Source organism: Thunnus maccoyii, chromosome 5 (assembly GCF_910596095.1).
Source record: "Thunnus maccoyii chromosome 5, fThuMac1.1, whole genome shotgun sequence".
Taxonomy (NCBI): domain Eukaryota; kingdom Metazoa; phylum Chordata; class Actinopteri; order Scombriformes; family Scombridae; genus Thunnus; species Thunnus maccoyii.
The window spans coordinates 30988138-31013691 of NC_056537.1; the positions used below are offsets into that span (position 1 = coordinate 30988138).

Genomic DNA, 25554 nt, shown 5'->3' on the forward strand with positions numbered 1-25554 from the left:
TTCCTCCAGAACCACAAACAAAATGATATAAGAACTGTTTTCAGGGGTTGAGTAGCTTTCCTCCTGATGAGGAAACTGAACTTCATGTGTGAAATCAGCGGAAGGAATGACCTTTTCCTTATCTAAACGATTTAGCCATTCTGATAATCTTTGTAATGTTTCACTTAAGCTGTACCAAACGATCATAGACTTCCCCTCAAAGAGTCACTGACAGAGTCACTCACAACACACAGGCCATTTTGTGAGGCTATCAACGCCCTCTTTATGGTGACCAGCTGTTCCCACTTGGCAGCTGACTCTTCCTACTCAAGAGTGACTTGACCACTTTCGGCTCAGGAGTTTGGCCTTCATTAGGGGATGCTGTTGCTGTATTTATTATTCATTACATGTTGTATTATTGGTCTACATGAACATCTGTTATAGTTCCTCAAATTGCTTCATGGCTCCTATTATCATCACTATGTACATAATGTGACTATTTCTGAGTTTGGCGCCATCCAGTGGCAGTATCAAAAATGACTTTCAAAGATAATTTCACAGACGTTCAAATCTCATAAAATGAAACACATAGTAGCTTTAATGTTTTTAATGTGTCTTTAATTCAGATCTCATTTCACCCACCAAGGCTTTAAGAGAAGAACTTTTAAACTGCAGTATTGCTGATACATTTAATGTTGAGAGTTTGCGTGTTTTTTGCAGTCTATCGAAGAACCACATCAGTGATCAATCAGGAGACAAGCTGCTGGAGGCTTTGAAGAGCTGTAGTCACCTAGAGGAGCTCCAGTAAGGACATTTTTCACACGTGTGCTGCTTGTATGCAAGGCTACAGATAACATTTTGGTCCAATAAACACTCATCTTTTTAAAGTCCTGCTTTTTTATTACGACTTGTAAAAACTTTTCATCTTCAAAATTGGGTTCTGTACTTGGACAAGTTTATTTTTCTAGATGATACTTTTAGATATTTTTTTTTTTATTTGATTTAATGTATTTTGGTTAAACAGGAATACAAATGACACATCGTTTCTTTTGCATATTTATGTGCCTTTAAGAATTAAAACTGTTTCTTTTCTCCTTGAAGTCTGTCTAGTAACAGTCTGGGTGATCTCACCGCTGCCAGGATGGCCCTTGTTCTGCCATCACTGACACACCTCACTGTGTTAGAGTAAGTCTCACACGCACATCATTTATTACATTTGTCAGAATTATCCTGAGCTTCGTGGTCTTTATGCACACGTGTGTCTTTTTCTAGTATTTCAGAAAACAGTATTACACGTGAAGGGTCAGTGAGTCTATCCAAAGCAATAATGTGCACAAAGAACCTCACCAAGATTTAGTAAGTATCTCTCATCAGCTTCTCCTGCTGCTTTGGGAATGCAACAATGAATGAATGTATTGACTGATCATTAGATTTATATTAAATATGTTTGTTTTTTTCAGTCTGACCTCTGTTAGCACACCGGAGCTATGTGCTGTAGTTGCCAATCTGGCCCACTGTCCCCTCATACAGGATGTGAGGTAAGTTTGCAAATGAACATGAAATTAGTTGTCAATAAGTAATAATGAAAACAAATATTAGAAGCAATCAGAATCAGAGTCACACTCCTCTTGCACATATGGAAACAACATGACCAGTTGATTCTTTCAAGGCAGCAAAATATATCAGCATGATTTCATCAAGTATTTAACCTTTGCACCACTGACCACAAGCAAACTGTGTTGACTTCTCACTGAGCGTAGAAAGAATAATAATAATAAAAAGAAGCTATCATTTTAGCAACAGCAGTTTCAAACACTGCTTAAAAACGCTGCAATGCAAAAGTCCTGTGGTGTGTTCAGCCATTAGTCGGTTTAACCGTGTGCTCTTTAAGAGAGGTAGCTAACATTCAGCTCTGCCTGTAATCACTACAAAGTGTGATGCCATGTGACTCACCAAAGGCAGCTTTAAGCACGTCATCAGCCTACAGTATATGAGACATAAACATGATTGATTTAAAATGTGAGGTCTGTCAGCTGTTATCTAAATTCTAAGAGGGATTGTTTGCTTTGAAATACTGTACAACTCTCTCTGTGTCTCTAGTCTGGGATGGAATCATTGTAGTGATGAAGTGGCGCTGGAGTTGGCCAGAGTTCTGCCTCTTTGTCAGAAGATGACCAGAATAGAGTGAGTCACACACACACACACACACACACACTCACCGGTGTATATTCTCTTTTTTCTCCACATTTATTAATTTAATTCTAGGAAGATTTCAGGTTTTGTTTTTAGTTATAAATTTTAGAAATTAGCTAATGATTTTTTTAATGAATATAGTTTTACAATTTCTTTAATCTTCATTCATTTTGTTTAGTTGTTTAGGAATCTAAGTTAAATTCTTTCCACTTTATTTAGGTTTTGCCTTTACTGCAGTCAACAAAATGTGTTCATGTAGGTTTAGATGTAGATAGTATGGTATGCTATGCTATGCTATGCTATGGTATGCTATGGTATATGTGTATTTCTTTGCAGTCTGGAGTCCAACAGTTTGAGTGTTGTTGGAGTGGAGGCCCTGGTTCGAGCCTTGCAGTATTGTCCTGCTCTGCAGCTCATCAGGTAAACTTGCTCAGGCAAGGTTTGGCTTAAAGGGGCACCTGTAGATTTTGCTTTTGAATAGATTTGTTGTGTGACGTTGCTTTTTTGACAACAATTTATAAGTCTCGTTAATGCCTGTTACATATTTCATTGACTGCTGCATACTTGAATTTTTGAAATATATCTATATCTCTAACATTGAGAATATGACTGTGCTTTTCAGGCTGTGGAGGAACAAAGTCTCTTCCATTGACGCCCAGAAGTTCAGTCTGAGGGACAGCAGGCTGAATTTCTCATCCACCTAATGTGATTTGTATTGTTGGACCACTGATGGCTCTCTGTTCATCAGTGACAGCAGAGGTGAATTACTGCTTAAGTACAGCGTTGCCTCTGCCACACATGAGGTTAAACTTTTTTCTTTGCAGAATGAAAGTATGAACAATGATCATTCAGCAAATAATTAAGATTTTTGTGGAAAATTTAACATCAATTATGTATCGGATGACTGAAGCAGCTGGTGTCTCTAATTGCATGAATGGTGAAAAGACCACTATGAATGTCAAGAGCTGCTCTCGGAAACAATGAAGGTACAGATGTGGGAAATGTGTAGAAAGATGTAGAAAGAAAACATCTTATTCTGACAATATTTAAATGTATGACTATGCACTTAAAGGCCTCCAGTTTCACCATGGCCTGTGAAAAAAGAACTACTACAGACTCTGATATAGAGTTACTTTGCACTGTGATGTGTTTACAATTATTAGAGGCCACATTGGTGAAAACACAATAAATCATAAGTTCACAGTGAAGGAAGAGTTCAGAGGGAGGATACCTCTCTCTATTATCTGCTCTTATGGTCATTTTAGGTTGTGGTCTCTATCCAATTTGCGTATTTATTTCTGCTGTTATTGTAAAACGGAATTATAAGTTTTGTTTTTAAGTTATTTATTTTTTAATTCAAACTGAGTCTCATTTATACATGAGTAACTAGAGATAATATTTGACATTGAATGAAAGTGTCTCATCACTGGTATTTCTTTAGTTTCTAACTGTGCTGATAATGCACCTTATTTCCTTTTCTGTTCTTTTGTGTTTAGTTGTCCAGTTTTTCTGATTCATTCAGTTTCATTACAATCTCTACAGGACTTGGAATATTAACCAGCCTAGACTGAGATGTCCTCAGCTTTGGTCTGTTTGTTTTTTTTTTTTCTTTTTTAAGATTTATACTCAGGTTGATGTTTGAGTTCTCACATGACAACTTACCTGTGTCATTTACATTCATTCTTTCTGACTTGCACTGAAATGTCAATGAAGTATTAAAGAAGGCTTCCTTGACTACCTTTTGGTGTTTATTTATACCTATATACACAGTCACAGTTGATCTCTCTTTCTTTCTTTTGTCACTCAACTTGGTTTTAATTTGTGGTATTCCTGTTATCATAAATATAAAAGTTTCACTTAAATATGTTAACAACATTGGTATATTTGAATATCACACTTGTAATTCAGTTATTCTTTTAACAGGCTTTTCTGTTAGTAAAGTCACACACAGTCTGCATGTATGGCTCAAAATCTATTGAAACTGTTTAATGCACAGTGTTTAACAGAGATGCATCGTGCCCACCAACCAAAGTGAACAATTACATTCCCTTGGTTGTATTGCACATCATATTTACACAAAAAATTGTTCATTTTTAAAAGTTAAATATTAGGCTGTTTATTTAGTGAAGGTGACATCAATACAACTTAGTTTCTAGAGTAGATAATACAACTTCACTTCAGATATGGAAGTTTCACTTCCATCTTCACTTCCATCTCTTGTTTCACTGGCCAGCTGTGGATCTTCAGGGACCCACAACTTCTCACCTCCTAATGCTGTCTGTAAAATAATGTCACCTCTGTGCTCCTAAGCTGTGCAAGGCACAGAAACAGAGACAAAATCCATATTTGATAACGTAGTTGCTGAAACATCATAGATAAGCTTGTGATCCTATGTATGTTTTTTGGATTTCCACCACAGTCTGAGCTATAAAGTAAACACCTTCACAGCATCAGCAAGGCAGAGGTGCCCTGCAATCACAAAGGGCCCTGTCTTAGATGCACATTGCTGTATGAGTGTATTCAAAGAGGTGCCCATACTTGTGCACAGACAGGTGCGGAGACACCTGTGGGTCGTGGTTGTATTTTAGATGGTTATTCTATAATGAAATAGAAAGGCTTTAGTCAGGGAAAAGTGTTTTCATAACTAACATCCAGCCTGTCAGAATATTTTAGCCATGATGGGATTAGTTAGTCTAAATATCCACCACTGATTCTGACTAATGTCATCAGGAGCAGCTGAAGTGGCAGCTGTGCCTGTCAGTCATGAGGTTTGGCTGAACACAGTCAGGACTGCCGTTCATTTATGTTCATCTGGCTCTCTCTAGTGGTGAAGGCTGGTGGTGCAAATGTGATGCTGTGTGCAGTTTTCCTGTGTTGAGGATTCACATAGTCACGTTTCACAAGACAAAAAAAACCCACTAATAATCACAGATGTTTCATGATTGATCATTGGGCCCTGTTATACTTATATTAGTAATAATGACAGTTATATAATCAATAATGTATAAAGAAACTGGATTAAATAAATACAAAACTATGGAACTGAGCTTAACTGCACAGAGGATCCAACAAGACTGAACTGAAAACCACGGCTTGAATACACACTGAACTAATGAAACAACAAGAAACAGGTGGCAAGACGCAAGGGCAGGCTGGGAGCTGATTGGCTGGAGAAGACACAGGGAGCAGAGCTAACAAGACTGATGCAGTGCAGATGTGGAGGGAAAAGCAAGCAGAGGAAAACAAGAAAAAACGCAAAAGGCAATAGCTGCTCTGAGCTGAAGACAAATCAAAAACAGAACTTAATCCAGGAGTTAAATAGGAGTCTGCAATATAATCATGCACAATCCTCTTAATGTATAAACCATCACAAATCAAACTGTCTCAGAATTACATAAATATAACTTAAAGTGCACAAGTCACACTGAACAAACAGCAAATAAACTTCAACATTACATAACCAACCTAGAAGCCTTTACCATAAACACTAGAAACATAAATTGCTTTTGACATAAACATGAACCAAGTGGCCTAATGCTGAATGTAACAACATAAAGAAAGACAACTGTTGCTCTGAGTTTCAGTTCACTTTTACACCTAGCTTCTGTGAGAGTCAATGTAGCAAGCAACAGTATCTCAAGTGGTCCTTGAATATAATCTGCAACCTCTTATCTGTCCTTCTTCCCACTCAGTCCAGTCATTAACTGGCAGGAAAGCCGGAGGGCATCTGGTGGACTGCTGGAGAGACAGAAAGCCAGACTGAGACAGAACCATAACAGTTTGTTGTGAGTGATATGTCTGCAATTTGTTGGGAAAAAACAAACAAACTTGGGTGGTGATACCTGTATTAACCACAAGAGAGTGCCACAAGAACAATACATTTTTCATATTAGATTTTAGAATACAATATAATATTACTAAGTCTGTACCAACTGGGAAAAACAAGTAACTGCCCAGGGGCCCCAGACCCCCAGGGCTCCCTAAATGCCTCAGGTTCATTCTGTCATAATTGATTTGTGATCAGTTATGACAGAGTCTGATTAATTAACTTTGTTTGTGAATATGCACTTCTAAAACACAATATCAACTGACATGATAAGGGCCTTAAAGTGGGTCCTTTTTTACCTTATTGTGTGGCCCTGTCTTGTAGAGGGGCCCCGTGTCAAAATCAAGTTCTAAAAGCTTCACTATTTCAGCTTGATATTATTTTATGTTTTGCTTACAAAGTGCACATATTGCTAAATAATTTGTGTTTAATAAAATTACAGCAAACCTGAAGCTAAGTAGCAATCCAGGAGTACTGCACACAAAGAACTTACAGAGATTAGGAGGAACACATATTACATATGAATATTACAGAAAATTCATGTGACTGTAACTTTGAATACACTGATGAAAAGCCCCATAAGGTACTGCAGTCGCACAAACTATGTGTATATGACTGTTAAGTGAAAACCAATAGCTGGTCATACTTTTTATAACAGTGCTTCTCCAACTTTTTCACATCAAGGACCCCTAAACTGACACAAATTAGACCACGGACCCCCATCTGATAAGAAAGTGTATGAAACCCATGACCAAAATAGTCATACATTCTGTAATTATGTTACTTATGGATGGAATTATAGTGAAAATAAATTATTCCCTTTTTTTTCTTGGGACCCCCTGGAACCCTCTCAAAGACCCCGAGGGTCCCCGTACCCCACTTTGAAAACCACTGGTTTATAACGTAAAACACTTCGGACGGAAGTGCTTTGTATGCGCTTGACAGTGATGCTATTATTGTGATGGTGCAGTCGCCGTACTTCCGGTTTGAAGCTAGTTAATACCCGCCAGCTTGACGCAGCTGCGTCCATCAGTGGCGCTGCTGGGCAGAGAGGAGACGGTTCACCTACCAGGATGATTTACAGCCGCTCACTGCTGCGCTGTACAGGACACTCAGGATAAAAATGGCAACAACTTCAGTTTTCACTCTTTTGTAGAAAAAGCGGCTTCTGGAGGATTTTATTTCTCCTCACTGTGCGCAGTAATTAAAGAAATTGCCAACTAAAAGGCGGCGAAGAAGTTGGACGTCATTGACTGAGGTGAGTGTAGCATCAGTTTTCACATTTAGTCCCGCTTTGAATCATTTGTAGAGATTTTAACAGTTGGCTGGTGTGTGTTGTTTGCTGTCAGAGTCACACTGAGAGGCGGCAAAGACGCGCTCAGTTCTCAAAATGACAAAAAGGTAAAAATGTGCAGTTAGAGAGCTTAAAACACTGAGGGAAAGGAAAGATGGAACATTCTGCTCAACACCTTCCTTACAGGTTAATAACAAAGGAAACACGCTCAGGTGCGTTTGTGTACCACGAAAAAGAGTCAGCTGTTTTGATCATGTACAATTTAAGTTGTCAAATCTCTAAATGGTTAATGTTTACAGTCTGTACTCCATCTCTATTGGCCTCTGTGGTCACGAATATGGCAGACAGGACTTGTAATTAGACTTAATGACTGTGTGCGGAGCTCACCCTGCCATTAACAAGTATGAGACAACCTCCTGTCAGTCACACTTCACCTGCTCTCTGTGTGTCAGGTGTTCCTGCTCTGGCCTTGCAGAGAGGTGATCAGGTCAGGTGTGAAGGGCTTCAGCACGGCTAATACAACTACAAGCTCACCTGTAATGCACTCACACATGCAGTGTAATGCTGCTCCACTCTGACACACAGAATTCAAGTGGTCAGTTCATAATGACATGAGGGAGAGGTTGTTGGTTGTGTACAGCTGCAGCCAGTTGTTTCCAGCAGGTTATAGCACCAGCAGCTATAAGATTTCCATTGGAGGACATTAAAATGATGCGTCTCCTGCCTGCAGCTTTGAAAGTTTGGTAAAACTAAAACAACAAAATAATGGAGCACAATCCACACTGGCTGTTGAAATACTGTTTTTCTCTCCAGATACCAGAATATCCAAATTTCTAGCATCTCCTGCTTTAACAGCTGCCATAGTGCATTGTAAAATAACGTATACATTGTGTTTGTAGTGTCTGTTATTGTTAGGTGCTGAGAGACATTTTGTGTTATATAAAGACAAATTCCTGTAGGACAGTGTAACCTTTTTAAATGTCATTTTTTATCCTCTTAATTTTATTTTTAGGATTGCTTATCGTGTCTTGCTTTAAGCGTTCCTCATCCAAACCATGTGAGGGATGCTGAGAGAGCAGCAGGTGTCTGCTGGAGGCTGAGTTTATCTCTCTGTCTGTGCAGGACTCTGCTGAGAGCAGTCCCTTGATTGACCCGCATTGTTGATATAATCAGTAAATACAGGAGCAAAGCCACTGAGCGAATGAATGCATGAACAATGAATGAATTAGATGAAGTCATTCAGCGAGTCAAAACATCATCACCTATGAATGACTGAGTAAATGAATGAAAATATTGCGCTGGTATTTTCAGTACATTACCACTACCAGTGTGACATCACAGGAGCAGAACGGGAGGAGCACGCTGGTTATGACACATTAGTCTCTTAGCAACAGACAGCATCCTTTTAGCATGCCGCTCTGAGAGCAAAACCACCTTTATGGACACGAGGTGCTGTGCTGTTTGTCTGTCCTTAGAGCCGAGGAAAATCTTTCAGATATGACATTTATCATGTTTCATGTTAACATGGTCATAGTTTTTATTACACTCAAAAAGTGCTTCAAAATACATGTATGTCTTTTCCACTCCATGCCTCAGGGTTCTCCATTTTGGAGGTTCTATGATGGCTTTGATCTGGGCTCAGGGCACTACCTGTGTGTGTGTGTGTGGTCAGGGTTTCCAGTGGGCAGCCATGACCTATACCAGGGTCATCCTGCATGAAACAGTCCTCATATTGTACATGTGTGTTTACATCTGTTTAACTCAGTGTGTATTTTCAGACAAACAGTATAATTAGTTTAATTAAACTGGAGTCTTAAGGGCTGTAAAACCACAGGTGGCATATTGTAATTTTTTGATTATATTGTAAGTACTTACTTGTCTATTTTTTCATTTGTTCATGGTTTTAGTATGCATATATTATAAATCTGAACAAAAATAAACATTTTCAATATTACTTTAATTCAAGAAAATTCATAATCTCTTGCAACATTAGTTGAACCTCTGATTTCAGCAGAGAAATGCACCGTTGGCCTTGTAACACTGAGTGTGTTTCTCACATCTTATTTCCTCTCTGCAGTGGTGTTTCCAGTAATTTATGATTTTGTGAGCCGTCACACACACTGTAACACACACTTGCTCCTGTAAAGTGTTAGAGTTACGTAAGACTCCTAACGAGAAGCTACGTTACCCTGGACACCAGGCGTGAGCATGTACAGTGTGTAACAACCTGCAGTTCATTTCATATAGACTGTGTCGGGTGAACCTTTATTTTCAACTATTAGTAGAGCAATGAATTTGTTTTACATTATTATTGTTAGACCAGCTGTTGGCAGAGACTTGAACAGTCATTAAGATCCCTGCCTATCATAGTTTCACAAAATGTTGATATTTTTGTTGAATTTATGATTTAATTGTTCAATAATGTATTTTGAAATGATTTCCTAATATGAAATGTGTCAGTATTGTTCCCCAAAATCTAAAAGTAATAACCACAAGGAGCAGATAAAGGAGCATATGTTATTTTTTACAAGAAATATATAGTCAGAGGTCTTCACTGAGCAACTGAATAAATATGAAAGCATGAAATACAGACAACATTCTAAAGATAATCAATAGGGAATATTAAGTACATGTGGATAAGCCTACACACACATATATTAATAACAAGTAGAAGTATCTTTCAGTATTATTCCCCATCACTGAATATGTGTGGTGGCTCATCTTGCTGTGAGTAGAAGAGTTCATTGTTCATCCAGTCATCTCTGCAAACATTTTGGTCCACAGCCTTTTAAAAGCCCAAACTAGTTGAAGATTAGTAGAAACATCAGCTCATGCATGCTGGTGAAAATGGAGATATTAGTAATAAACTCTTTTAATATTTGATTTCATGTAAGACTGCAACTAACAATTGTTTTTTTACATTTATTGATTGATCTGAAGTGAGGTAATTCATTGTTTAGTCTACAAAATGTCCAAAAATAGTCATAAGTATTCAAGATGACGTCTACAAATGTCTTGTCTGACCAACTGAAACTGCCACCAACATTTCTACGTGTACTGTTGTAAGATAGCCGTGGTCAGCCAAGAAACAGCCAATGTGGGACCGTGTGTGGGTGTGTATGAAATCCTATTCTCTCATTTCTTCCTTTTTTTCTCTCCTTCAGGGTGAGTAGTTGCGACCTCAGATAATGGCCTACACCCTCAGCTCGGCCACTGAGGGCCAGACGCGCAGTGTCGGACCTCAGCACTGCATCACACGGGTGGAGCTGTCGGTCACCGCGGCCAGCCTGCTGGACCGAGATGTAGCCTCCAAGTCGGACCCGTTCTGTGTTCTCTTCCATGAAGTGGATGGAAACTGGGTGGAGGTAAGGACGGAGGGATGATGGGCACAGGAGGAAGAAGATAGATGGAGATAGATAGAGAGAGAGAGGGTGAGGAGGGGACAGTAGAGAAAGGGGCAGGAGTGAAGAAGACGCAGGTTTCCATGAAGCAGGTGGAACATGGAGAGAAATCAATGGAGGATGAAAATGGCAGATTGAGGAGAAAACGCTGAACAGAGAGATCATAAATTAGTGTCTGGATCACAAGGAGTCAAACCCATTTCTGGTGTTTCTCCATGCTGTGTATTGTAACTCCAGGGAGGCGGACAGAAGAGGATAAAAGGGAAGAGGCAATAAAAAGAAAATTGTGGGGAGGATGAAGATTTGACTGTTAGAAAAGCTCTCAAGGTTACGTCCACCATGCTGACTCTTCCAGCAAAGCAAATGGACCACAGGATTTAGTTTGTAAATGTCTCTGTTCTTCATGTCTTTGCACACATTATATGCTGTGAACCAGATCCAAACTCATGATGTCTTGACCACCTGGCATGAGCCCTGCATGCTGAGCCTAGTATGATGCTGCAAGATTTGTGTGCACTGCTCCAACGTTAGTCTGATATAGTAAAGCTTGTTAAAGGCACTATTAGGGTTCCAAAGTTAATAATATACGGTTCACAAGTAAGCGTACTGTTTTTACTGCCGACGTTGAAATATCAGGCACTTCCACTACATGTCATCACTACAAACCTTTGATTGTGCAGCAGGAACTATGTGAGTAAAAGAAAAGCATAGATGTGTTGGAAAAGCAGAGAAAGTGGAAAAGATAAACCAACGGCTGAATATTTGAGCATCCTTTCAATTTAAACTATACAGTTGCCCAAATTCAGTGCAAAATGTGTCTTTAGGTCGCACAGTTTTTCCTTGATTGTTTATTTAATTTAGATGTAAAGTGTCGAATACTACACTATATGGATGGATATTTTCAGTTCCCATAAATAATTAATTTATATTACATGCGTTGTTATTACTTGTAATGTAAAAAATGTAATCACTAGTATTGTAGAGAGTAGTAAATCTTCCAGTTCATTAGGAATATAGACTAGAAAAGGTAAAAGAAAATTCTATAGTTATCTGTTTCTTGGGAAAAAAAACAACAACTTTATTTGGCGTTCTGCGGCACAAGTACTGCGCATGACTTTCCACTCTTAAGTTAAACCACATTCCTCCTCTACCTGTTACTTCCTTTCACAGGGTGTTCAATTCTGGTTGCTTTCGGTAGGTTGGATAGAACTGGAGATTTATTAAGAAACATTCTGCATTTTTGCATTGTGTGTGCATCAACATACACACAATATGACAGACCGAGACTGTGGTTCACTCCATGTTCATGTTCACTCAGGTGAATGGGAAGTATGTCCAAACTTTTGACGGGTAATATACAGTATATTGGATCTTTTCAGAAAAATCTGAGTTTCCTAGTCATAATCACAACTTTGACGTTGATGTGAACAATGTTTACAAGTGGGAAACTGGTAGTCATGGTAACTCATGTATGACATGTAGCAATAGTTAATGCTTGTTGGTGTGAATGCATTTGTCGCTCTGTGTGTGCTTGGAGAGGCTCCAGTCAGTGACGACCCTGCACAGGATGAGCCGGATCAGCATCATAATAGATAAAATAATAACCAACTGTAGATTTTATGCATCATGCTGGCATCAGTGAGCTGACACAGAATATAGTCCATATTCCAAATGATAAGTTGACTTCAGGCACATTGCACTTTGCCTTCTGTTTCCTGTTTGGATAGTCTTCTGCCTTGCTATGGTTCCATGCACAGAGAATTTGTATATGGTGTGTTTTCATACCGTAGAAAAAAGAAATGCATGAGCACTAAGTTGAAGATGCTCAAGAGGAACATGGTGATGAAGTTTTGGTGTGTGTGGGTTGTTGCTTCAAGGCTTTTTAGTAGCTTTTCAGAACAGCTGGTCAACAGGGCAAGCTAGCTTTTGTGTGTGTTCCTGTGTGTGTGTGCGTGTGTGTGTAGGCGAATGCCTCGGGTTGTAGCTAGCTGTCGGTCAGCAGGGCATGTGGCTCCAATGTTAAATTGCCACCGGTTACTATGGTAACAGGTAGGGAAACAAAAGCTTAGTGCTCCTGGAGTGAGGGAACGACGGAGGAGGCGAAATGAGGCCCAAACCTTTTCTCGGATATTATCCACAGCTCGCTGTTTCTCTCACACTCCGGCTTTCTCACTTTCTCTGATCTCCTCCTGTTATCTTTGTTTTCGCTTCCCTCCTTTCTCTGATTGTCTCTCTCATTCTCTGTCGCCATTCTCCCCCTCCGTGTCATTCTCTGTCTCACTTTCTGTCTATCTTCGTCTGTCTTGTGAGATACATTAGAGGTGTGAGAAGCAGCTGGGTCCATCAGGGGGAAAGAGCGAGATAGGGTAAGAGAGGGTAAGAGTGTGAGAGAGAGGAGGTGTGAGAAAGAGATGAGAAGAGCGGGGAGGGAAAGAGAAGGTGAGGGAAAAATTAGCAAAAGAAAGCGAAAGAGACGATGGAGAAGAGAATGACAGAGAGGTGGGAACCATGATAGAAAATTAGGATAGCAGCTAACACTGGTGTTAGAGAGGCTTTGAAGGACATGATGGGCCTACATAAATATGGATCTCAGCTATGCAAATGACGTGGCACCCAGTTAGCAGACTACTTGGGCTATTTTCTAAATCCTCTGATTTTTTTTTCTCTCTCCGAACTCCAAATCCTAATACTAATCTCAACACGTGTCATGGACACCGCCTGTAACACTGCGAGTGAGAGCTCACAGGCAGTGTGATGTTTCCCACATATAGCAGGGACGCTGAAATCAGCAGGGTTTAAAATGACATCTTTAGCAGTGTTCTACTGTAAAGTGCATCCTTACGTAGCCTTGAACCTCATTTGCTGAACATCTTGTTTTAGCTTTAACTCATATTTTGATACTGAACTCTGAACACTAATTTTAGTGACATTGCTCTCTTATTTATACACATTAAAATGGGGAGTTTAAGGAAAGTGATGAGGTACGTTACCAGAACATAATGTTTGTCTCCTCTGTTTGGTAACTTAACAACCAATTTAAATTCACATAAACATGAACCTTTGGATTATTAAAGCTGCCCTAATAATTCATATACTAATATTATTATATTCATGGATTACATGACTCGTTCGTTGTGATGAATTCATGAGTATTTTTTGTGTGTTTTTTTGTGATCAAGTTTTCAAATGTTTTGTGTCCTAAAACAAAGTGAGTCAAAAGCAAATCTTGTGGCCTGCTACAGTCGTAGTCACACCACTGATGCAACCTCCCCAATACATAATATCCACTTCCAATATTTGGTCACGACTAGGCCTGCAGCCCATGAACATTTTCATTACTGGTTAATCCGTGAATTATTTTGTCGATTAATCTTTTTGTCTATAAAATGTCAGAAAATAGTAAAGACGCCTGTTATAATTTCACACCGTCAAATGTTACATCTGTAGACGTCTTATTTTGTCCAACCAGCAGTCCAAAACCCAAAAGTATTCAATTCACAAAGTAAAGCATCAAATCATCACGTTTGAGAAACTGAAACCAGATCATTTTTAGCATTTTGTTAAAAAGAAAATTACTAAAATGATTATTTGATTATCAAAATGGTTGACAATTAATTTTCTGATGATCAGTTTATCAACCAATCGTTGCAGCTCTAGTCACAACTTAAGCAGGAGAGAAGCAAGAACACAGATCAGTCCATGCAGACACATGGTCTACATGCAGTACATGCCAGATACAAGTGAAAGAAATACAAATAAATACAAAACAAAAATCTGAATTACAAAGAAAAATTCCTCTAACTGTGCAAGAGAGCAGTTATAAAACCTAATTACTACTTTTAGTTACCACTGAGTATTATCATCCGACTCTGCAATTCCCCTCAGCTTACTGAACTATTAACTATGAACTGAACTATTTTGGTTGACTCTCATGGCTCTCATCAGCGGTGTTTTCAGCAGCATAGAGAACTGTTATCAGTGAAAAGGCATTTGGTATTTTATACCAACCACAAATAAAATAAATGAAAATAATGCTTATGCTAACAAGTTGATAAGTTTTTTAAAAGTGATAATATGTCAATGTTGTGTTGGGCTGAAAAAATCAATTACAGATGTTGAAACTCTGTTACAGACTTTATTTTGCAATTACGTGTTTGTTTTGGAGCTGCAGGTTTGTTTGAATCCTTTTTAGCAGCAACTTCTCTGATGTCTGAGTTTTTGAAGCCTCTTGGGCTCGTCTCATTGATTCAACCTCTTAGCTTTTAGCTGTTTGGCTGTAGCGTCCCTGTGTTTTCTCTCCGTGTCTGCTGAACACCAGCAGACAGCATAAAACGCCCTCATTTTATTCATACTGGTCATTAACAATTTTTTAAATTGCCAAGTGCACACTCTGTTCCAAGGCACACAAACGTTTGCCAAACATAGTCAGAAAAGTCATTTTATGTACAGTAAAACAGTGTAAGTTAAGCTGCAGGACTGTAAAAACCACATGCATACCAGTCCATATTTGTTAACTTTAAACACTTTCAGATAGTATCAGCTCCACGAATGGGCAAACAACTTTTCAATAAACACCAGCCAACAACATATGTTCCACAAATTCTTATAAACTCTGGAAAAGCATGGCAGAACTCAGGCCAAGCAGTAAGATGAACAAATTGTGGGATGTTATTGAGGCATATGTGATATTTAATTTTCATGTTTGACTACAGTCTCAAGACATTCTGGTTATCATTGCCCTGTAAGAAGCTATCATGGCATCCAGCTGTTCATATTGTTATTATTGCCCCATTAGTAGCTCAGAGAAAACTGTCTGTTTCAGTTGCCTGTTTTATTGGTTTGTATTTCGTGTATCTGTTAGTAAAGATGGACTGATAAAAACAAATAGGGCAGAAAGGAGATGAAGTACCACAAGGGTGTGATTCATTTCCATCATCTGGTGAGACTGCTGGGTTCAGTCCCAGCACCAGAGGAAAGTAACTTGCCGGGCATTTGGTTTTTATGGGTGGGCCCGCACCCAGTCTTAAGACTTTTAAGAGGACACCTACATGTTCTGTTTGTGTTTTCAACAGCTGCCGTCACTACAACAACCATGACACATTCCCCTGAAAGACACCAGATAACCATACAGAACCTGTTTCGGTCTAACCAGTTAACCAGTGACCTTGTTAACTGGCAACTTTCAGCTGAATGCGTCATGGTTGCTCGTACATAACATAAAAAAACCTAAATCTTAACCCTTCTTCCAAAATCTAGGGCAATGTGTTTTAAGTATTTTTAATGTTTTTCTTACGTGTAGAGCACCTTGAGTTACAACTACTGCATGTAAAGTGCTTTACAAATAAATAAACGTACATAAAACACTGCAATGTCTGGTGGTAACCAGGCAACGTACAATTAAAAGCCCTCTAGCATTTCATACATGTTCCAGCCATATACTGGGTTTTGATTAGCCGGCTGTATGCACTGATACCGATGTCAGATATCATTCCGACATTGACTCAAATAGCTGGATCGGGTATTGGTGACAATGGATCAATCTGGTATCGGATACCATTATTTTAATAAATAACAATTCAGTACATTTATATCTATGTATTTATTTATGTTTTGTTTTACAATGTTAGGAAAGCAATGTTTAAGTGAAGCCTGATTTTGCTTTACACATAAAAGAATGATCCCAGTCTCTTCTACACAGTGAGGTGCTCACTGTCGGCTGATACCAAAACCCAGGTGTCCATATCAGTATTGGGACTGAAAAGTTGGATCAGTACATCCCTAGTTTTGACCTAGTGTTGTTAAGCTACAAAATGCACTCATTTTCCTCTGCTCTCTTCCCATGCATCAGACCCATTAAAACCCTTTTCCCTCTGAGGTCTGCAGCCTCTCTTTTCTTGGTTCTATGAGAGATTTTGGATAAAAGCATTCATAATGGCATATAAAAGGTACATTATACTGAGGCACCCTGTGTCTTTACAGTTAATACACACTATACTCAAAATACACTGAACACAAATTACAACTGAGGCTGATGTGAATGTCAACAGTTTTGCAGGTATTTGGTTAAAAACCAAACTGTAAAACAAATTCAAATGTTTACTCGATAATGATATCAGATGAAAAGTCAGGGCATCTCCACCGATGTGGTGGACTGACCAGCCAACATTGGGTCATCAGAAAACAATATTCAGACGTATATCCACAGTAACACAAAGCTTGAAAACACTAGTCTGTACAACTGCAATAAATCTGGTCTGACAGTAGTTCAAATCAGCTCAGTTAAATTCAGCAACACTGAAACACTACATCACAACACACTATAGTAAAAGATGACACACAAACAATGTACTGTAAAGTACTTTGTTTAGTGTCTGTGAATGGGCAGAATGACAGATGTAATTCAGTCTTAGGGTGTTGACATTTCATGACAACCATCTCCTGTGTATTAGTCCAATAACCATTCAAAAAGGTATTTTATATTCACTCTAATTCAGGAGTGGTGACAGGCCAGACCTATACTGACCCAATCTAATGGTGGATAAACACACTATGCAGTGTGTTCTGGGTGAGTCAGACTTGAGAGTAGCACGGTCAGAGAGTATTAGTCATCCAACCACCTGGTTTAGAGGACTCAGAGCAAATAGCATGACTCTCAGAGACACCCACACACTCTGATCTGTCTGTGTGCTGTCCGGGCTATTTTTTGGGGCCATGAGAACTCATGACTTGTAATAGTTAAAAGCTGGACTCACCTAGGAAAAGAGTGGAAAATGAGGAAAATCGAGTTGAGGGTTAAATCATTATGGTCTTAAATCTACAATAATCAACATTTCTTAGACTTTTTTATAGTTTGAATTGAACAAGTGTAGAAATCTTTACCCAACTCTGCAACTCTACTGAGGTTTTCAGCTTCTTTTAGTTCTTTGTTTTGGTTTTATGCATATGTTGTGTTGGGTTCAGTCTCACTGTGCACTCCCTGTCCAACACCAAACAGCAAACAGACACAGTTAGAAATAGTAAAAGTAAAGACTCAGACATTTTCTCTCAGGGGTTGGCAGAAAATGACTGAGTAGGTCATGGAGAAAAAAAAACAACAGATTTGTGCAGAAGTTGCTCAAGGCACAGCTGCAAGCCCTCCACTAACAGGAAGTGAAGTTACAGGTTGACGTGGCCACTATGGCCAGTTAGACAAGGGCAGCCAGAGTGTTAGCAGCAGGCTAGCAGCTGTGTAAGAGTATACCAATGCCTCTTTATACTGAATTGATTCCTTCATATTGATAGTTTTAGGTTATAACATTCCTTACATTTGTACCTTCAATACCTTTTCTTGTTTTAAAAAGTTGTGGTGCTCCATGTGCCATAAGCCAAATAAAGTTGAAGTTAAAGTTGAATTACTTGTCTTTCATTACTGGTTGTAAGATGGAGAAGCCAAGTCCAGGCAGCCAGAAACTAAAGTTAGTTAGTCGTCGACCACAGACGTTACTCAGTAGGTACAGATATGACAGAGGGAGGCTGCACAAGCCTGCACTGACACTATCAGAAACCTGCATGATGTTATAAGAATGGAACAATATAACCAGGTTATATTATTTTCCATGTTAAATGTAATATCTTGAGTATGATCACAACCAGGGTAAGACTCCTAACTCCTAGTGTGCATGTAAACATAAACAATTTCATAAAAGGTTGCCATATTTAATTAAATGACAAATTCTAATCCACCGTTCCTGAACAGGTTGATGTTAAAAATTAACCACTGTTCAGAGCCTTTCTGGTGAAACTATACTGTTCCACTGGTTACACAGTTTCAACCACAATCCACTCAAATTGCATCTGTTAAAATGATTTTCTCTCTCATTGTTTTTTGTTTGTTTTAGCTCAGCCGCACTGAAACAGCTGTGAACAACTTGAACCCAGTGTTTGGAGTGAAGTTTCAGGTGGACTACCACTTTGAGGAGATTCAGAAGCTTCGCTTTGCCATGTTCGATGAAGACAAGTGTGCTACGCAGCTCTACGAACACGACTTCTTGGGAGAGTTCATTTGCACACTTGGAGTGGTATGGAATGATTTCTCTTTTTCAGTCCAAAGTTGGTTCTGTATTAAATGAAATAGAAGTCGCCATAGAGGGTATAGTTAAAGATAAGGAGTTAGCTTTGGGACTGGGAAACTATTAAATTGAACTGATTCAGGTGATAAGTTTCAGACTATTTTATTGTAGAATAGGTTAGAATAAATGTTCAGTGGTTCAAACCTATATTTCTTTAGGTTTGTGTTCTGTCCGACTCATTTCTTAACGATTCCTGTCTTGTGTCTTTCTATTATTGTCTACTAGATCGTGTCTAATAAGAAACTTCATAGACCGTTAATCTTAGCCAATGGGAAACCAGCTGGCAAGGGATCCATTACGGTAATTTCTTTTAAATGTAGTCTCTGTATCTAAAACTCTTATTTCTTCTTTTTCTTTCCCGTTGATACACACACATACACTGCCACTGTAGGTCATGTGGATGCAGTTGCTGTTGTTTAACTATAATGGCAGGGTTGCTGTTGTTGATGATGATGACAGCAGAGAGGTTGGAAGCAGGGGTGACAGCTTCCCTTTACTGCACCAAATTTGTCTGACTTTTGTTTCTGTCTTTCATATTTCCTTACAACATAAAGAATATATGCTTTCATAGCCCAGTGATGTGATAGTCAGAAATGATAAACCTAATCCTGCTCAAAGTGCTTCATGCATCTTTAACTATGTAAACAAATAGCCAGGCTGAGGGGTTCGCATCATCTTAAGCCAAGAAGGGCTCCTTAACAACCTAGCAAGAAAAACTGTTGACCCATGTTAATAAAGTTTAAAACAACATATACTGAAGGTTCCTTGCACCAGCTGAGCTAACTGCAGGTACCTGTTTTTCTATTTTCATTTGGCCTCATGTTCTGTTTCACGCAATTTATTTTTGAGGTATATGACTATATGGAATAGCCAGCCCTCATTCAGAAGGGGTCTCTCGTGCAAGTAAGCTATAAATATTTATACCTTCTAGGGCCTTTGATTTGCCTAATGACTTTTGATGTGGCACTTTTTATTAAAGGATTTTATTAAGGTTTCATGATATGAGCATGTGTGACATAGGCTATGCCTCTTTGATATAAACCATATTTTATTGTCATAATAATAAAGATGCTTTGTGTACATTCAAATCTTACTTTCTAGTTTTTTTAATAGCTTCATACCTCTCAAATTATTTGAAATTTAAGCCCTGGGTCAGGCTCATTAATAGCTCACCCAGTTAGCAAAATTGCTGTGACCCAGATCCGGCCCACACCCTACACTTTCGGAACTTTCATCCAAGCCCACATACGGCGTGGAATGATGGCACTTGGGCAGTCCACTCCTGTTTCCCAGATCTGGGCCACAAGCGTGCTGTATGTCAACCAAGAACAAAGCAGATGAACTAGAACTGGCCCACATCCAGAATACACATACCTGAGAGCACTGCATCTATACCCAAAAAGGCCCACATTTGATTTGGGATATTTGGACCACATTTTTTATTTTACATGTGGGCCATTTCAGGCTCACATAAAAGAAGTGATAATGGTGCGGTGGGTGAAGTATGGCAGGGTTGCTATCGTTGCTATTGTTACAATGCCCCACCCCCCCACCCCCAATTTTTACGGGAATATATGTCCCTGGATGGCAGTGATGATGAAGATGTTATTGAGGTTGCTGCCATTACTGTTGTTGTTAATGTTAAAAGTTGCCAGTATTTTTGTTGCAGCTAATGTTGTGCTGTAATATTATTTTAGATAACAGCTCAGGAGCTGTCTGACAACAGAATCATCACTTTGACCCTGAGTGGGCGTAAACTGGATAAGAAGGTAGGTGGTTAGACCACACACACACACACACACACACACACACACACACACACACACACACACACACACACACAGTGCATTAGAGCAACACACATTACTGTAGGACACAATTGCCAAGCCCACACAGACAACATTTACAGTAAATGTTTTCACTCTCTGCACCTTTGTCCGCCAACTAATGAGCTATCAGGTGCACTGATGGTTGGAAATTTATTTTTATTTTTATAACAATTTATTTTTAATTTCGGACTGATTGAAGTAGCTGCTGGTGTATGGTGAAGGGACGAATGACAGCGGGTGAGAGACAGCACAGCTTGAATTGTGATTTAAACTCATGCTGGTGTGTGTCAGCTGTGCACCCTCTGGTCAAACCACCAGGATACATTTAACATTTACATTTACATCTTGTCATTTGGCAGGTACTTTTATCCAGAGTGACTTACAAGCGACTCTGAAAGAGTTGTGGTACAAACTCTGACTGGTGACCAGTGCAATTAGAAAGAACACTAGACAGAAGGGTTTTATATAATAAATAATTAAGTAATAAATCTTTTAATAAATATGTTAATTAATAAAATGCATGCCCAATGTGGCCACTGCAATTTCATTTATCATCTGCAGTGGTCAAATTGTGATGATACATGTGTTGCAGTTTGGCCGAGGAGAGGAGAAAAGAGGATAAAACAGGAATCATCCTAAAAAGGACTTTATCAGTGTCTCTGTTCTCTGCAGGACTTCTTTGGGAAGTCAGACCCCTATCTGGAGTTTCACAAACAGGGTGAAGATGGCAAATGGATGCTGGTGCACAGGACAGAGGTGAGTCATGGGTGGGGATTAAAACCACCTTCATTTAACTGTCATTACTGTCAACCACGAGCTGTCGTTGTCAGCTAAACCAGCTAATATAGTAGGTGATGCACTGTAACTTTAACAGTAAGCAGAAGGCTGGTGAAACTGATTACAGCCCCAAGTTTAAATAATTCTACTGTGGCTACAACTGCATCCTATGTGCTGCTGTATAATTTAATGATTATGTGCCTATTTCTGTGTCTGTGACTTCAGGTCATAAAGAACACTTTAGACCCAGCGTGGAAACCCTTTACTGTGCCTCTCATTTCTCTCTGCAATGGAGATGTGGAGAGAAACATCAAGGTTAGAGTTTCATTTGTTACGAAACTGGTATTATATGGATTTTCAGTTTTACTACTTGCTACACTGCATACTGACAATAGAAAGAAGGACAGAAGGTGCCAGTGTTTATGCACTGGTTAGCATTATATTAAAGTAATTTTATGATGTTGTGTCATCAGGTCCTATGTTATAAACATAATTGAGTGTGACACATGTGGAGAAGAGTAAAAAGAGTAAAAATATCAACGAAGTAGCGATTTGTGTTGCAAAAAAGAAGCTATACACACTAACCACTGCATAGAAAAGTTGATGGTATGATGTTTTCTACACAATGACAGGTCCTGTGTTATGACTATGACAATGATGGAGGCCACGACTTCATAGGAGAGTTTCAAACCACAGTTTCCAAGATGAGTGAAGCCCAGAACTCGGTGGAGGTAAAACATGTTTGGCATTAAAAGTGTATGTTCATCATTTCCATGTAATGTCATCTATACATGAGTACAGAAAGTTATGTTACGTTCTCATGTAGGGCTGCAACCAACGATTATATTCATTATCGTTTAATCTGTCATTTTTTACTCGATTAGTTGTTTGGTCTATAAAATGTCAGAAAATGGTAATCATTTTCTCCCACTTTTGTCCTGACCAACATTTCACAACTCAAAGAGATTCAGTTCATTATCATGGAACCAGAAAATATGACATTGCTGGAAGCTGGAACCACAGATTTTTTTTCTTAAAGAACGATTATCAAAATAGTTGCCAATTAATTTAATAGTTAGCAACTTATCGACTAATTGTTGCAGCTTTGTTCTTTCATTTAGTTAGTGTTTAAGTACAGCTTAGAACCAAACATTATGTATCTAAGTGTTTGGTTCATGACTGGATACCTATTAAACATGTGGTTACCAGTGTAACCCTGGTACTCTGAAACCTGACTGAGGTATCTCACAATGTAAAGTTTGAAAGAAAGCTAATGGCCAAATTCCCATCAGCCTCAGCTCTACTTGGAGACAACATGCACATGACACGCTAAACATCTTGTAACACTAACATGCTAGCAGCATGTGACAACAGTAACTGTTCATTACAGGCTAACATGCTATATGTTACATACTCAACATCAGCATGTTCACATGTATAAAACAGCAAAATATTTGTTAATATGCTCACATGTACTGTATGTTATCATGCATCTTAGCTTGTGGGTTGTTAAAATCAACATTCAGCTTCAAGCAAAGCAGAGTTCAAGTAACAACAGAGGCAGACTAAGTACACAGCAGACTAAGTTTAACTTAAAGTTGAACAAAATCAGATAATGTAGAGCTGAACTTGACACTACCCTCAGGCCAAAGTTGACATTTTCCCCCTATTAGCAGTAAGGATCTATGAATAGCAAATTCTTCTTTTCTTTTCTTCTTTCTCAATTTTATATTGACCCAACATTTTTCTTTGCTACTGTGTAATTAGCTGCAGACTTTCCACTACATTGAAGCAAATCCTGCATTACGGAAATGTTAGCTGTAGCTTAATTTACAATGCGAAGGTCATTACCTGGATGTAGACCGTTACATCATCTAGTTTATAATGTGACACCTAAGCTGCTGAATCCATCTGAATCATTTTGGAGCACTAAACCATTATTTTAAACAGCATTTACAGTATCTGATCTTTCACAGATTAACTGAGACATGTCATCAACCAAGAAATCCCACTTTTACCCTGTACTTGCTAATTTGCCGTTTAAATGCATTCAGTTGCATCCATCAACAATGAAGTTGGAATAATCAGGCATAGATATGCTTTGCTACATTTTTCACACATTAAGGCCACAGAGGATTTGGTTGAGTCTTAAGTCTGCGATGCTAATGAATAAATACTATTGAGATTTATTCTTCTCACTTTTGCATTTCTGGTCTGCTAAAGATGTAAAGATGCGGAGATCAGAAAACCGTTCATTCATTATGTGTGTGTGTGCGTGTGTGTTAATTTGTGAAACTGCGTGTGTGCATGTGCCAAAGCAGCATCATGACTTGTTCTCCCACTGAGTGTCTTCATGTGTGGTAATGTGGTTGGGGGGGGGGACAAAATAACAAGTGAAAAAAGACAGAGACAGGATGGAGAGATGGGGGATGGAGAGAGAGAGAGAGAGAGAGTGAAGAGAAGAATAACAAAATGAGAGGTGCTTTTGAGATGTAAAACAGTCTTTAGCTGAGCCCTAGTAACACGACAAGGCATTTAGAGATACCTGTCATATGAATCACCAACTGACTTAAGGCATTTGAAACTGTGCAGCGTGTCTGAAACACATTGCTATCTAGTGTATTACTGTGTGATATACAAGACAGCATGCTTAACTATTCTTTCATCTTCATATATAAAAATACACATGGAGTATTTTTAATAAACAGTATTGCTGTGTTTCCCATACAGTTTCCCTTATTCCTTTATGCTCCGTTATAACAAATTTAACAACATTTTGTGTCTGTGAAATGTTGAATCTGGTTTAATCGTTCAGGGTTTAAGTCATCTAACAGCAGTTCCAAATTGATAGACTGTAGATTGTATATAGTCAGCTTATAATACAGCTTCAAGTTTGACTCTCAAGTTGAAATTACTGCAGGCAGCGTGTGGAATACATGCAGATCCAAGCCACAGTCTCTCCTCTGTTCATTTCTTCCCATCTCACTGCACCTTCCAACTCTGCTGTCATCTCTACTTTTACCCTCATTTTCTTTTTTTTCCCTCTAACTTTTTTCTATATTTTCCACTTATCTGATGCTGATACTACTCTTTTTTTGTCTCCAACTGTTTTTTATTGCTCTTCAGGTGGAATTTGACTGCATCAACCCCAAGAAACAGAAGAAGAAGAAGAATTATAAAAACTCTGGAATTATCATTGTCAAGTCATGTAAGGTGAGGATGGATGAATAGAGGGATGGATGGATGTAACTTTTATTTTGATCTTTGGTTGCTTCTAAATTATGACTTCCAGTACTACTTTTTGAATAGATGGTGGATGTAATCTATATAGCTTTAAAAAAGGGTGGCACATCAGAACTGTGGAATCACATGTAAGCATGTTTCCCACATCTCAAATCAATACAGGCTATTTATGAAGACAGACAGCAAGAATGAATAAAACATGAAATCACTTTGACATGTTATTTCTTGTTATCTCCCGCCATTGAGTTTTTATATTGGCACAGGGATAAACTAGTAGCTTTGTTTATCAAGATAATAAAGTACAACAGATAGTAGAAATGTATCAACATACATCGTCAGAATTCACAGGTATTATAGTGAGTCTTTTTTCAGTTTGTTGTACTGTATATAACTTTTAGGATTACAACATGATAACCATTTTATTTTCTATATAAATCAAAGACCATAAGGGGAAAAAAAAACATTAGACCTCTCAGGAAGGTGCTAACTAATTTCTGTTTTAGAAATACATATTGTCATGCTCTAACGGCAGCCATCCATCCTTTGAAAACAAACCTCACCTCTCAAACTCAAAGCTTCTCTAAGTAATTTCCATCCACTAGAGAGCAAAAAGTTTCCAAAACTAACCCTCAGAAACACTTGGTATTATTTTATGAAGTAGTTTGGGCTGACCTGTTTGTCCGCTGACACATCCAGAAGCCACAAAACAATACTGTCATCCCACTGGAGTTGTGCTTCTGGCCACCTGATAAATTTGAGTCCATTCCTTTAAGCTCTGATTTGGTTGATCCACCAACTCCTGAGAAAAATAGCTTTACCTGCCAAGTGATACCAGACATTTGTTTACTTCAACACCCTGCCATTTTGTGCAGGGCAGGTAGCACACACTTACATGAACGTGCTC

At 38.7% G+C, this 25554-nt stretch overlaps 2 protein-coding genes across 3 annotated transcripts in view; both read left to right on the plus strand.

The window, feature by feature from the left end:
• Positions 1-3912, plus strand: part of nlrc5 (NLR family, CARD domain containing 5) — a 34557-nt gene extending 30645 nt beyond the window's left edge. The window contains exons 50-56 of the mRNA XM_042412521.1: positions 700-783; positions 1081-1164; positions 1252-1335; positions 1440-1517; positions 2080-2163; positions 2509-2592; positions 2795-3912. Coding sequence (XP_042268455.1) covers positions 700-783; positions 1081-1164; positions 1252-1335; positions 1440-1517; positions 2080-2163; positions 2509-2592; positions 2795-2876 — 580 coding nt within the window. The 3' untranslated portion in view covers positions 2877-3912. The remainder of the gene's footprint in view (positions 1-699; positions 784-1080; positions 1165-1251; positions 1336-1439; positions 1518-2079; positions 2164-2508; positions 2593-2794) is intronic.
• A 3130-nt stretch (positions 3913-7042) lies between these two features.
• Positions 7043-25554, plus strand: part of cpne2 (copine II) — a 47917-nt gene continuing 29405 nt past the window's right edge. For both annotated transcript variants that reach the window (XM_042412514.1, XM_042412515.1), the window contains exons 1-9: positions 7043-7256; positions 10457-10657; positions 18571-18750; positions 19027-19101; positions 20499-20570; positions 21303-21386; positions 21633-21722; positions 22040-22138; positions 24534-24620. In XM_042412514.1, coding sequence (XP_042268448.1) covers positions 10481-10657; positions 18571-18750; positions 19027-19101; positions 20499-20570; positions 21303-21386; positions 21633-21722; positions 22040-22138; positions 24534-24620 — 864 coding nt within the window. In that variant the 5' untranslated portion in view covers positions 7043-7256; positions 10457-10480. The remainder of the gene's footprint in view (positions 7257-10456; positions 10658-18570; positions 18751-19026; positions 19102-20498; positions 20571-21302; positions 21387-21632; positions 21723-22039; positions 22139-24533; positions 24621-25554) is intronic.